This window comes from Talaromyces amestolkiae, assembly GCF_001896365.1.
Source record: "Talaromyces amestolkiae strain CIB chromosome Unknown scaffold29.1, whole genome shotgun sequence".
Lineage (NCBI taxonomy): Eukaryota > Fungi > Ascomycota > Eurotiomycetes > Eurotiales > Trichocomaceae > Talaromyces > Talaromyces amestolkiae.
The window spans coordinates 117,148-129,613 of NW_024468065.1; the positions used below are offsets into that span (position 1 = coordinate 117,148).

Consider the following 12,466-nt stretch of genomic DNA (forward strand, 5'->3'; position numbering starts at 1 on the left):
AGAGCTTTTTGTGACCAAGGGCATTGGCTCTGAGGAGCATATTTTGCTCGCAGTGTTTCGGCATACACTGTACTGGATGAGGCTGCCTGGCTTGGCTATTCAAGGTGCCTAAAGATAAAAAACTCACTACTCTACCCTTTCCTGTCCCTCTACACCAGCCTTGGGCTAGTATGTAGTAGAAGATAGTCACATCGATGAACATAAAGAAATTGTCTACCACCCATTTTCAAAATAGATGCTAGCAATCCTCATATGATTCCTCCCAACGACCATCCAACCATCCCGATCGCGAAACTGCCGACCAACACCCATCTGGAATTCCCTATATTGGTCATCTTCATCTCTCTCATACTGCGACCATTCGCGCAAGAGGCACTTCCCACCATCCCACCAATCAGGGGGGGCCTGCTTCGTCCCATATCCAGGCCCTGAGCCAATAACCAGTATAAAGTAGTCAACATCATGAAACAAATCCCTTCCTATAATCCGGAGGAGTTGCGCTCCCTGATTATTCGTAAATTGGGCCGCGCTTACACCGATGCTGCACAGTCCAGTAAGTAGGCTATTACCCCCTAACCCATGTACCCGAACGCGAATCTGTTCGCGAAACCAGCTCAACAGCCGACTCACTTTCGTGGCCGGCACATAGCCCAGCAGGACTACTATATCACGGTCAGGGGAAATGTAGAGCACTCGGCGTCCATCTAGGGCAAGGCCGTGGTGCTTCTCTGGTGTGAGGGGGAGGGCAACTGTGTAGACAGTCAGGGCGACAGTGCGAGCCTCCATGTTGACGGAGAGGGCGGCAGGGTTATAGGACCGGGACTGGAACGCCGGCGGTCGTTGCATGGAATGATGGTCGGCATCGATGCTAGACTGGTCAGCATGGTGGGCCTGAGGAAAGTGAAGCTCAAGGACGCGGGGTAGGAGTGACTGAGCCCAGATTCGGAGGCGGATCTCAGTAGGGAGGAGCGGGAAAGCTGGGAAGGTCCGAGATTCCTTGTCCGTGATAGGTACGCAAGGCGGATCCATCAGGTCCGCCATGATGAGGTTGAAGAGGCTGATAATCCGTTATCCAGCTTCTAGAGAGAGCCAGAAAGAGAGTAGTGCGGGGAAGTTACAGTGGGATGAAAAAAGTGTCCGCACCCCCCATAACCCTAGTACCCGCACAGGGGTGCGAACACTTATTTCGTGGCACTGTATTATGCTGCAGAGAAGGGTCAGGGTTCAAGTCGGTGAATGGTTGACCAAAGCTAATTTAACGACAAAATTCGTGTTTCCTTGGTAATACGTTTTTCCACATATTATTGATTAATGCAACAGCTCGATTTCTATTGGTCTCTAGAAAATGTCCAATTCTATATTCGTGCGAGATAGCCAAGTCCCAAATTTGAATCTGGGTCCATCAGTCATTATTTATTGTTGACAGAAGTTCCCTGCCCTTGTCTCCAGCACCGCTTTCCGCATAGAGTTAGCGCGGTCATATCCTTCTCCCACAAGCATTTTCACACACAGACTAGAGAGTCAATATCAACAATCATGTACGATGGATGCAGACATGAGTTAGATCGGATCCCACGTTCGTTGATTTGGTATAGTATAGACTGGCCAATCATATAAAGGCATAGAAACTAAATATAATTGGCTCCATTTCACGGAAGCTATGGACCGTGCGGATCTTGGCGGGCGCTTAAACAGCGAGAAACATTGGTTGAGGGGCATGATTGGCTGCCCGCGTGCATCCTCGATTTGCACGCAACGGCCAATCATAACCGCAAACACAGGTGACCTTCCCTGCTGCAGAAACAAGATCCATTGGCAGGACGCCCTGCAGCCATCGACTTCAATTTCACATCTTCACATCTGCAGCGGCCCAATCACTGCCCCCAGCACATCTTCAAGCTCTAGCGACCCCCCAATGCGGCCCGGCAACTCGTCCGTCACAGAAAACTCTCGCTTCTCCACTATGCGCCTAAGAATACCCGAAGCACAGCACAGGAGCATGATCTCCCCATATATCTACCTGTTGTGTCAACCCCTCTCATACTGCTCCAACGTCTAACTCGTGTGGTTTCGAGATTTGATTGACAGGAGGTCCCCGTGGTGTTCCATTTCCGCCCAGATGAGAAGAGCAAAGTCCGTATAAATCATCCCGAGAGTCCACCGACATTTCTCAGCATGTTCATTTTCTCTACAACGCGGGATAGTACTTGGGTTTCGATTTTACTTTTCACATTCTACTTGTTACTGCCAACAATTCTTGCTCAGCCGGTTGCTACCGGTGGATCTTCTATTACCGTCACACGGCGCTCCGAAGATTCGGATAAGTCGAGTCAATTACCTATTCAAATAGGCGGTATTGCAGCCAGCTACGTGATCTTTGATGCTATAGTCGTCTTTCTTCTGCTCTTTGTAGGAAGACGACTCCGCCGAGCAGCTCATACATCCAACTACTCCCTTGACATGGTAATGCTGCAACCTTTCAGCAACCCATTCGCCAACAGCACCGATCCAAGCCCTATTTCCGGTTACTCAGTTGACACCCAGTTCCCGAGTCCTGTCAAACCACGCGGCTGGAATATGTCGTGGACAAGTGTGACGAAGGGCCACAAAGCCCAGAGCTCGATGAACAGCAGTGTTGCTACTGTTGACGAGGATGTCGTGACTGCAGACCGACGACGAGCGCAAGAGGAGATGGAATTTTTGTATGCGGCGGTCATGGAACATGATGCCAAAAAGGCGTCTGCTCATACCTCGCCTGTGATTGAGAATCAGCCATTGACTCCAATTGCTACTCCCCTGACCTCGCCACGATTTGCGGATCCAAACACTGCCAATCAGTATCCTTCCTTCCCACTACAGCCTACAGTCGTCCAGGCACCCTTATCTCCCCGACAGGGAAGCATATCAACCAACAAATCCCGAACAAGTCAACGACTCTCCAGACTTTCAAACTTATCAATTTTCAGTCCCGTACGCTCATCCTCTAATTCTAACAAGCTGAAATCGCCACGCTCTGTCCGCGAGCTCCCCATTTCACCACCCTTGAAATCACCCGATCCAGCAGAAACAGCCGCCATAACAGCTACAGCAGCCACATTCCAAGACAGCGCACCACCAATGTCACCACGAATCTACAACCCGGGTCCTCCACCCACAGCACCTTTGCCAGGTTCCAACTCCATGCAAACACCTCGAGGATTCATGCTCCAACCCATCAGCACACCAAACAGCATGCGTGCCAATGCTCCTGCGCCGCTGAGTATCAACAGCAGCAACTCCACCCTTCCATTCCGGCAACAGTTCAATCCTCCCATGAGTGCACCGCCTACAAAGACCACCATCTTGGAAAGACCGGTCCATGCCCCCGGTGGACCGCGCACCGGTATGCCTACACCATACAGTCCGTACATGCCCTTTACGCCTGTCACGCCTATGACGCCGAGTCGGCTCGTGACGAAACGGGATCGGAAACGTCTTGATAAGTCGAATGGTCTGAAGGTGTTGCACGAGGATGATATGGTGAAGAATGATGATGATTTATGGGGGATGTAAACTTTTTCTTCGTTGTGTATTTGTGCTCTCGGTTTAGTGGATTGGTTCGGAGTCGTTTTGTGGGATTTTTCTTATATACCATTTCACAGTTATACGAATACAGGTGCAGGTCATAAAGTCTTCCAACCATTAGTTCGATTGTAATTATATGTGCAGGTGCCTTTCAAACACATACATAGGTATCATAAATAAAATGTATAGGCCGACAAGAAACATCACTCGAAATCATCAATAAAAGTCCCAACACCTCTCCTCCTCGCAATATCTACCATATCGTTACCCGTAATTAAATCCATAAGCCCAAGGCCAACAGATTTGTAGACCACATTTCCCTTCTCCAGCCACTTCTTCAACCCTTCTTCGCTATTCCCCTTTTGCTGCTCTATTCCTAGTCTCGCAGCATGTTTCATAATCATCAATTCTCCAATCTCAACGAGTTGATGAGGGCCCAACCCTGCCTGTACAATCTCGCCTGCTTCCTGTAGACACATTTCAAGACTATCTACCAACACGACACCACCTCGTTGGGCATGTTTGTGGTAATGATGTGCGTTTTGAGTGGGTGGTTTGACTTCATTCTTTAAAATGTCTGGATGTAGTTCTGTCATGTGCGATTTATACGATCCAATAGCGACGATGAGTCTACCCTTTCGCCGCCCCTCGGTCGATGTGAGAAACTCCGCGGGGAAAAGTGGTTCGAGGGATGGTGTGCAACAAAAAATTGCATCTGCTTTCCGGACTGCCTCGCGGGACAAACGGTTATATTCGACAAAGTCACTGCTGAAAGCGTGAAATTTGACGTCGGACCGCCACGATGCGTTTTCCGCTGCGTAGATATCTCTCAAAAGCTTTGCGGCGCGGTCAAAGGAGCGGTTGATGATATACACGCGTTTCACTTCGGGACCGCGAAGCAAAAGGGCAAGGCGGATGTGCCAGTATGCTTGTCTGCCCGCGCCAAAGACAGTGATTGTTTTGACGTGTTTGCGTTTATTGAAGACGAATAGCGACGTGAGTGCCGTGCGGAATGCAGTTAGGTCCTGCGCGCTGATCAGGCCGATGGGGAGGCCGTCCTGGCCGACGAGCGTCAATGTGCCTCGAGGAGATGAGTCGCGGGCTCCGACGGGCGGCCATGCTTTGCCAGAGAGATGTTGGACGCTCCCCATGTATGATTTCGACGCCCTCGGACTGCCCGATTGTGAACTCAGTGATTGATGATTTATGCTTGGCGCGCCATCACCCGTGGAAGACGAAAATGAGCCGGATTCAACCTCGCTGTCGTCACCGCCAACGCTACCACCGTCGTCGTCGTGCGAAGACGTCAGGGACATGGAGCTCACGTCAGCCGACAGCGAACTACTAGACCGTCTAGACGAATATTCCTCTAACGACAACGAGACCTTGGCCAACTGTCTCGAATCCGCAAACTCCTGTCCTATAGTCGTACATCCAGGCTTATCGGTCAAGGACGAGGAAGGTAGTGGCGACGACAGGATCTTGACGCCCGTCGTCTTGCCAGTGCTCGCCGGCATAAAGATTGTGGTTTTGCCATCGTTGCCAGTGATTGCGGTTCGGTGTGGCTGGTATGACGCCGAGCAGCCTTGTTCTTGGGACCCGGTTGAGTATTCGCGCAGTGCGTCGGCGAGGTTGTGTTGGAGGGTGAGGACGTCGTCGCGAGAGAGTGAGAGGAGTAATGCGCGGACTTGTGCGCCGGAGAGGATTGTGAGGGGCATGTTTGCATCAAGTCAGAAGGACACAGATAACGAAAGTAAATATTCAAGTGGCATGTATAGAGGAGTCGATGAATTGTACGACTGGGATACAAATTATTTATTTGTTGTGTCTTGTACCTGGAATACGAGCACCGCGGGGATGGAGGGACGCTTATCGCCGGCTCTTACTTCCGCAACCGGCCTAGCCCAAGTCCTCTCTGTCTTATGTCCGATTCGGCTCTACAATGTCTACGTTTATATTTCGATGTGAATAGAGAGATATATATTGATTATATGGCTAATCGATTAAAGACATTGCGCAAGAAGTTTATTAATTGCGGCAAGGTATTGGTAATCAGCCTCGGAGATGCAGATGATATTCGCCACAGCTAAATATAGAACAGCAATAGATTTATATACCGTTCACCACGTGAATGAAATGGGTATATCAACTGTCTAATGATACTTGTGCGAGAAGAAAACTCAAGAATTCTTTTCAAATATTAGTAACCATATCATAATGCTGGTTGATTCCAAATATCACGATTGATCCTCATCACTGCAGACTGCTTGTGAGGAAAGCTGACTTCCCCCTCTTTGTAGAAGCCCAGCTCCATGAGATACGATATAAGCCTGTAATCACATTAGACAATCAACAAGTTTGGAAATACTAGGGGGAGGCTTACTTTTTATTATCCACTCGAGGCTCCAGCAAAACAGTCTCCGTTCGTGGATCAGCCAGCCAACAATAATGCACCAGCGAACTAAGCCATATACGCACACGATGAGAGCCACGAAACTCATCCTCACCAACTAATACATGGAGCCCTCGGTCATAGTTGCTGACACTATTCAAGAGTCGTCCGAACCGGTCTTCTTTGACCCAGTATATCTCGAAATAGCCGAATGGTTTACCATTCCAGCATCCAAAGACAGGGAAACTATGCCGGCTGTTAAGACCTTGTTTCAAGAATTCTTCGATTTTGGCTTTTGATCCTGCTTCACCCCATGCTGCATTGACGCGTGGATCGTTCATCCATTTGTGTAATAGGTCCAGATCGGACATTCCCGAAGGACTCGGAACATGGGGTACGACTAGTGATGATGTGGATGGTGTAAGGCTGTGATGCGGGCCGCTCGTTTTTGCTGTATTGAGGACCGGTACACGGAATGAAAGATATTGCCCAACACTTGGGACATAGCGCACATAGAACGTCTCTCCCTGATGCGGAGCTCGTTGACGGAGAGGATGGCGGACACCATTTGTGAAGATATATTGAGTCGGAGCCGGTGGATAATACGTCGGTAGATGACTACTTGAGTGGAACGGTCCAGCGAGAGAATTTAGTACGTGGATAGGAGGCGGAGAATCAGACGGAGACGCGCTGCCTTCCACGATTCGGAGACTCTCCAGAGTTGGAGAAGCAGCCCGAGAACCGTATGGCGAATTGAGAGGTGACAAAGAAACGGCATTCACCGGCGTAATATTCGTCTGAGACTGCGTAAAGATAAAGATCCGAGGATCCAACTGCCAAAAGCTTCGCCGACTCGTAAACATCCTCGCCCAGTTGGCCGGATTCCGAACCTCGAGTGACTCTGTGCCTACTGACGAATCTTCACTCGAGATCAGACCCATACGCTCCAGCTTCTGTAGCAAATTCCTGCCCTTGAAGACCCCTTCTCTTTTAATATTCACTCGCCATTCGCCTTTTGGTCTGCCTAGCTCTGCTGTGTTTGCTGAAGCTTCGGTTATCAGATGCAAATCGGGCTCTGATTCATGAAAGTACCACCAAAGGGTCGCCCAAAGCATCATGGCAATTTGACGGGAAGGTGAAACAGGAGTCTTGAAGTCACTAGGATTATTTATCGAAGAAATGAACATGCAATCGTTCCGTAACGTTGGCTTTCTAAAAGTAGAAATGCGGACTTTTGGCTCTAATGCAGTTGTCGTGTCTATAGTGGTATCATTGCTGTCGCGTACTTGATGCTCGTCATCTGCATGACCGTCTTCAACCGCTTTCTCGGTATGAATGACGACCGTCCATCCTGGAGGAAATGACGGGTTGTGAACACAGGCATCTGTTTCCTTGAAGGTTACTCCTCCGAAGACTGGCGTCACCGAGAAGGTATGACCGTTAGGGAGATGGCATGTTGACGAAGGCATGCTGCCTGTCAGTCCTCGCAATTCGTTTATCTCCGGAGACTTAAGAAAGAAAAAGTTCAAATGTAACGAAAATGAAAATAAAAAGTCGAGCTTGCATCAGACAATCAACTCAGTGACGTCGCGACTAGTCCTGATTCAGAAGGAGGGGCTAGTCCCGCTCAGAAGTTTATGCTCTGTGCCTGAGGCATCAATCACATACAACTTCTTTTTATATGCCGTACTCGTTTTTCTGTAAAACATCATCTAAATCAATGTAGTACTGCTGCAGCATTCATATCTAATGTACACTCACTTCCCTATTGGAGATGCTACAAGTATGCAACTACCAAGGCTGGTTCATACTAGCTGTCCGATGATCTAGCCCTAAGAACCCTCCATCTCCACAGTCGTGTGACCAGCTCATGCCACACTCGGCGTTGGCTTAGGCTACAAGATGTTGTACCATTCAGGTGCATTCTCACATGTATATTTCCAGCAACATTAGCTATGTGAGTATAGCTTATACCTCGAGTGTTGTCATGCGACGCCTCCTGAACGTCTCAATACGGCGATCTCCCGACGCTGTACCTAGGTTCCGATACGAAACATATTTTCCCTTCCAGGTGGGGATTTTCCCTTTTCCAGCTGGCGCCGCTTTCGTGAGTAGATTCCACTCTGGACCCATGCTCACTAAACCGCTTAGAATCCTTTTGTGATTGTTGGGGACCGTGTCGTTGCTCAGTGAGTATGACGGCTTCTCACTGTTCAGTTAAGCTATCCACATCAGCTCGGTCTTTCTAAGCATTTGTTACGCCGTTCCTAACTAGTTTATGTCCCCATTTGGACTATCTTGAGATTCTCGAAACAATTAGTGCGCTTCCGCCCAATGAATTACGGGTAGTTCACGTTCATCAATACGATACCGTACCGAATATTGAGCAAGAAGTAATCACAGTCTGTCACCAAGAAGCATTCCATTAGATCAAACCGTAGTTTCAATTCGAGCAACACAAGTTTCGTGAACGAGAAGTTGCGTTCGACGAGCACAATGAGGTTACATCACACTCTAATACACTTGTTTGCCTTGTCAATGGTCAGGTCATATATTTCTCCAAGTTCTGGCCAATGAATGGTAGACAAGCTGCATAATAACCTGCAAAAAAAAGCCTGGGTGGCTTCCAATCATGATCGCCTTCTTGCCGCCCAAGACCTCAAAATTAGCCTTGCCATTCACTCGTTGTTCAGCCTTGTCAAGGCACCGAAAATTCCCTTTCGCAAAGACTTGAGCAAGAAGGAATGTACAATGCTACTGATCTCTGTTTACGTCCATCACGCGTTAGATACAGGCTTTACAATCTGATGGGAATCAACAATGGAAACTCCGTCAAAGAAGGAGTTTCAGATCGGCTGGATATGCGCCCTACCCATTGAAGCGGCTGCCGCGATCCAGATGCTTGATGAGAATTTTGGCATTCTTCACGAGCAAGAAAGATCCGATACTAACACTTACACCTTAGGCCGGATCGGGTGGCACTATGTCGTTATCGCCTGTCTGCCGGATGGACAGTACGGGACTACTTCGGCTACCACAGTCGCCATCAATATGATACGAACGTTCAGTGACTCGCTTCGCATCGGGTTGATGGTAGGCATTGGTGGAGGAGCTCCATCCGCGGCACACGACATTCGCCTAGGTGATATAGTGGTTAGTCGTCCCGAAGGCTGTCATGGCGGCGTCATTCAACACGATATGGGGAAGATTAACGAAGACGGCAAGATTCACCTAATTGGATCCTTGAATAGCCCACCGAAGCCTATGCTGAACGCGCTGGCTCAACTAAGGGCAGCCGAACTGTATGATGATCCTCAGTATCCTCATTACCTCCAGAAAGCTATTGGACGAAATACACGAACACAGAAAACCTTTGGCCGGCCTAATGATAAGTTGGGCCGCTTATTCAAACAAGAGCATGAGCATCTTGATGATGCCACGTCCTGCGATTTATGTCCAGTGATTTGGGAGGATGGTCGTTCTGCTCGCGAAGATAGTATTCCACATATTCATTACGGAACGATCGCTTCTGGGAATACCTTAATCAAAAACGCAAAGAAGAGGGAGGCTATCCGCAAGGAGACTGGTGCATTGTGTTTTGAGATGGAGGCAGCAGGCCTGATGGCGGATTTTCCTTGTCTAGTAATTCGTGGCATATGTGACTATGCTGACTCGCACAAGAATAAACGATGGCAAGGGTATGCTGCGCTAGCCGCGGCGGCTTTTACGAAGGAGCTGCTGGGTTATGTGCCAAAGGGGGTATCACAAGAGAGTTTAGTTGCAGATATCTGTCGTAAGTAATTCTTAGCATTGTATGGCAATGTCCTACAATCTAACAGATGGAGACAGAACAAAAGATTGCGGAAATTTTTTCCACAGGTTAGTATAGAGAATTATACGAGTAACAATCTTGCTTAACCAGGCCTAGTGAAAGAAATTCGGAAGGATACTCATGGTACAGATGCGACTGTCAAGAAGCTGAGCCAACGCGGAGACGACCAAGAGTTTCAAATCATTATGAATTGGCTTACACCGGTAAACTATGCTCTGCAACAAAGTGATTTGATCACCCGGCTACAAGAAGGAACTGGAGAATGGTTCCTGAAGTCAAATCAATTCCAGCAGTGGCTTGCACATAGTAACCAAACTCTCTTCTGTCCTGGTATGCCAGGAGCGGGCAAGACCATGCTCACATCAATTGTTATCCGTTACCTACATGCCAAGTTTGGGAACGACCCAAGCGTCGGCATCGCATATCTGTATTGCAACTTCCGGCAACAGCATGAACAAAAGTCCGCTGATCTAGTTATGAGCCTGCTCAAGCAATTAGCCCAGCAGCAGCCTTCTATTCCTGAAACTGTGAAAAACCTATACAACGTTCATAAGACTAGGCAAACCCGCCCGTCACCTGATGAAATTCGGAACATATTGCACCATATCGCCATTACTTATTCAAGGACTTTTATCATCATCGATGCGCTAGACGAATGCCAAGTTTCCTACGAAGGTCGTGAGGTTTTTATGCGAGAGATCTTCAACCTTCAGGCCAAGGCTGGATTAAACATTTTTGCAACATCGCGGTACATCCAGGATATTGAGACCAAATTTGACCAAAGTATCAGACTTGAAATCCGTGCTAATGATATGGACGTGGAGAAATATCTGGATCAGAGATTGCAAGATTTTCCATCCTGGATTCTGAAAGATAAATCTCTCCAAACGGAGATTAAGGGCAAGATCGCTAGGGCAGTGGATGGGATGTACGTATCTCTCTTGGAAGATGATCAAGCTGACTGACAATGATTAGGTTTCTTCTTGCCCAACTTTATGTTGATTCTCTAGCCCATAAGACAACGGCCAAGGCGATCAGAATCGCACTTGGGGAGTTGGAGGTATTACCGGAGGGACCCAATGACAGACCCAAAATATTGGATCGCGCTTATTTTGAAGCCTTGGAACGAATTCAGGAACAGATCCCAGAACACAGAGAATTGGCCATGCAAGCTCTATCATGGATCTTCTTTGCTAAGAGGCCCCTATTATCGACGGAACTTCAACATGCCTTGGCTGTCGAAGTAAATGAATCTCAACTTGACCAAGAGAATGTAGCGGATATTGGACTTATTGTCTCTATGTGCGCTGGATTGATCACTTTTGATAAAGAGAGTGGCTTGGTCCATTTGATCCACTATACAACGCAGGAATACTTCGAGCGAAATTGGGCAACGTGGTTTCCTAATGCCCACACTGATATCACGGAAAAATGTGTGACTTACTTGTTATTTCAAGATTTTGAAGCTGGAAGCACCCCGACGGAAGACGACTTGGTGGAGAGATGCAAGTCGCATATTCTCTATCTTTATGCGGCAAAGAATTGGGGATACCACGCTGTCGAATCTCCGATTGAAGGTGGAAAGCTGGTTTTAGATCTCCTTAGATCTAAGTCCAAAGTTTCTGCTTGTAGCCAGGCTATGTTATATAATAGACTGAGAAGATCATTTGAAACTGAGATGACAGGGATGCACCTCGCAGCATACTTTGGACTCTCAAAATCCACATTAGCTCTGCTAGAAAGTTCCGCTGACGCAGAAGCAAACGATCTTCTTGGCCGGACACCGCTCTCATGGGCAGCTATTAACGGTCATGAGGCAGTAGTAAAGCTGCTGCTTGATAATAATGCTGATGTCGACACGACAGATTATGATGGCCAGACACCGCTCTTATGTGCAGCTAGTAACGGTCATGTGACAGTAGTAAAGCTGTTACTTGATAAGAATGCTGATATCAACTGTACGGAAGCTAATTATGGCCAAACACCGCTCTCATTAGCAGCTGAGGTCGGCCATGAGGTAGTAGTGAAGCTGCTGCTTGACAAGAATGCTGATGTCGACGCGAGAGATTATGCGGACCAGACACCGCTTTCACAAGCAGCCAAGGAGGGCTATGAAGCAATAGTGATGCTACTGCTTGATAATAATGCTGATATCAACTCAAGAGATAAATATGGCTCSACACCACTCTCATTGGCAGCTACTGACGGTCATGAGGCAGTAGTAAAGCTGCTGCTGGACAAGAATGCTGATATCAACTTTAAAGATGATGATGACCAGACACCGCTCTTATGGGCAGCTAAGAACGGCCATGAGGCAGTAGTAAAGCTGCTGCTTGACAAGAATGCTGATGTTGACGCAACAGATTATAACGGCCAGACACCGCTCTTACAGGCAGCTAAGGGGGGTTATGAAGCAGTAGTAAAGCTACTGCTCGATAAGAATGCTGATATCAACTTAAAAAATGATTTTGGCTCGACACCACTCTTTCGGGCGGGTATAAACGGTCATAAAGCAGTAGTGAAGCTACTCCTCGACAGGAACGCTGATGTCGACTTCAGGATGATGGCCGATCTGATCACGGCACTCAGGAATATGGGCACTCAGAGGCGTGCTCAATTCTACTCAGTGAGTCAAAGCTACCAGGGGGAGTGCATTGAAATATAGAATAGAAAGGTCA

At 48.0% G+C, this 12,466-nt stretch overlaps 5 protein-coding genes across 5 annotated transcripts; 2 read left to right on the forward strand and 3 right to left on the reverse strand.

Moving 5' to 3' along the window:
• Window positions 1-213: 213 nt before the first annotated feature.
• On the reverse strand, window positions 214-1,041 carry BHQ10_010093 (uncharacterized protein; the record flags this gene model as incomplete). Its single annotated transcript, XM_040872685.1, has 1 exon — window positions 214-1,041. One exon carries the CDS (start codon window positions 1,039-1,041, stop codon window positions 214-216), a length of 828 nt encoding a protein of 275 aa, XP_040738595.1.
• A 1,134-nt stretch (window positions 1,042-2,175) lies between these two features.
• BHQ10_010094 (uncharacterized protein) lies at window positions 2,176-3,552 on the forward strand (the record flags this gene model as incomplete). The annotated part of the gene is made up of 1 exon (XM_040872686.1): window positions 2,176-3,552. One exon carries the CDS (start codon window positions 2,176-2,178, stop codon window positions 3,550-3,552), a length of 1,377 nt encoding a protein of 458 aa, XP_040738596.1.
• A 215-nt stretch (window positions 3,553-3,767) lies between these two features.
• On the reverse strand, window positions 3,768-5,282 carry BHQ10_010095 (uncharacterized protein; the record flags this gene model as incomplete). The annotated part of the gene is made up of 1 exon (XM_040872687.1): window positions 3,768-5,282. The coding sequence occupies one exon, from the start codon at window positions 5,280-5,282 to the stop codon at window positions 3,768-3,770; it is 1,515 nt and encodes a 504-aa protein (XP_040738597.1).
• A 661-nt stretch (window positions 5,283-5,943) lies between these two features.
• BHQ10_010096 (uncharacterized protein) lies at window positions 5,944-7,425 on the reverse strand (the record flags this gene model as incomplete). Its single annotated transcript, XM_040872688.1, has 1 exon — window positions 5,944-7,425. One exon carries the CDS (start codon window positions 7,423-7,425, stop codon window positions 5,944-5,946), a length of 1,482 nt encoding a protein of 493 aa, XP_040738598.1.
• Window positions 7,426-8,776: 1,351 nt separating this feature from the next.
• On the forward strand, window positions 8,777-12,453 carry BHQ10_010097 (uncharacterized protein; the record flags this gene model as incomplete). Its single annotated transcript, XM_040872689.1, has 4 exons — window positions 8,777-9,749; window positions 9,806-9,835; window positions 9,885-10,716; window positions 10,764-12,453. 4 exons carry the CDS (start codon window positions 8,777-8,779, stop codon window positions 12,451-12,453), a joined length of 3,525 nt encoding a protein of 1,174 aa, XP_040738599.1.
• Between the last annotated feature and the right edge of the window lie 13 nt (window positions 12,454-12,466).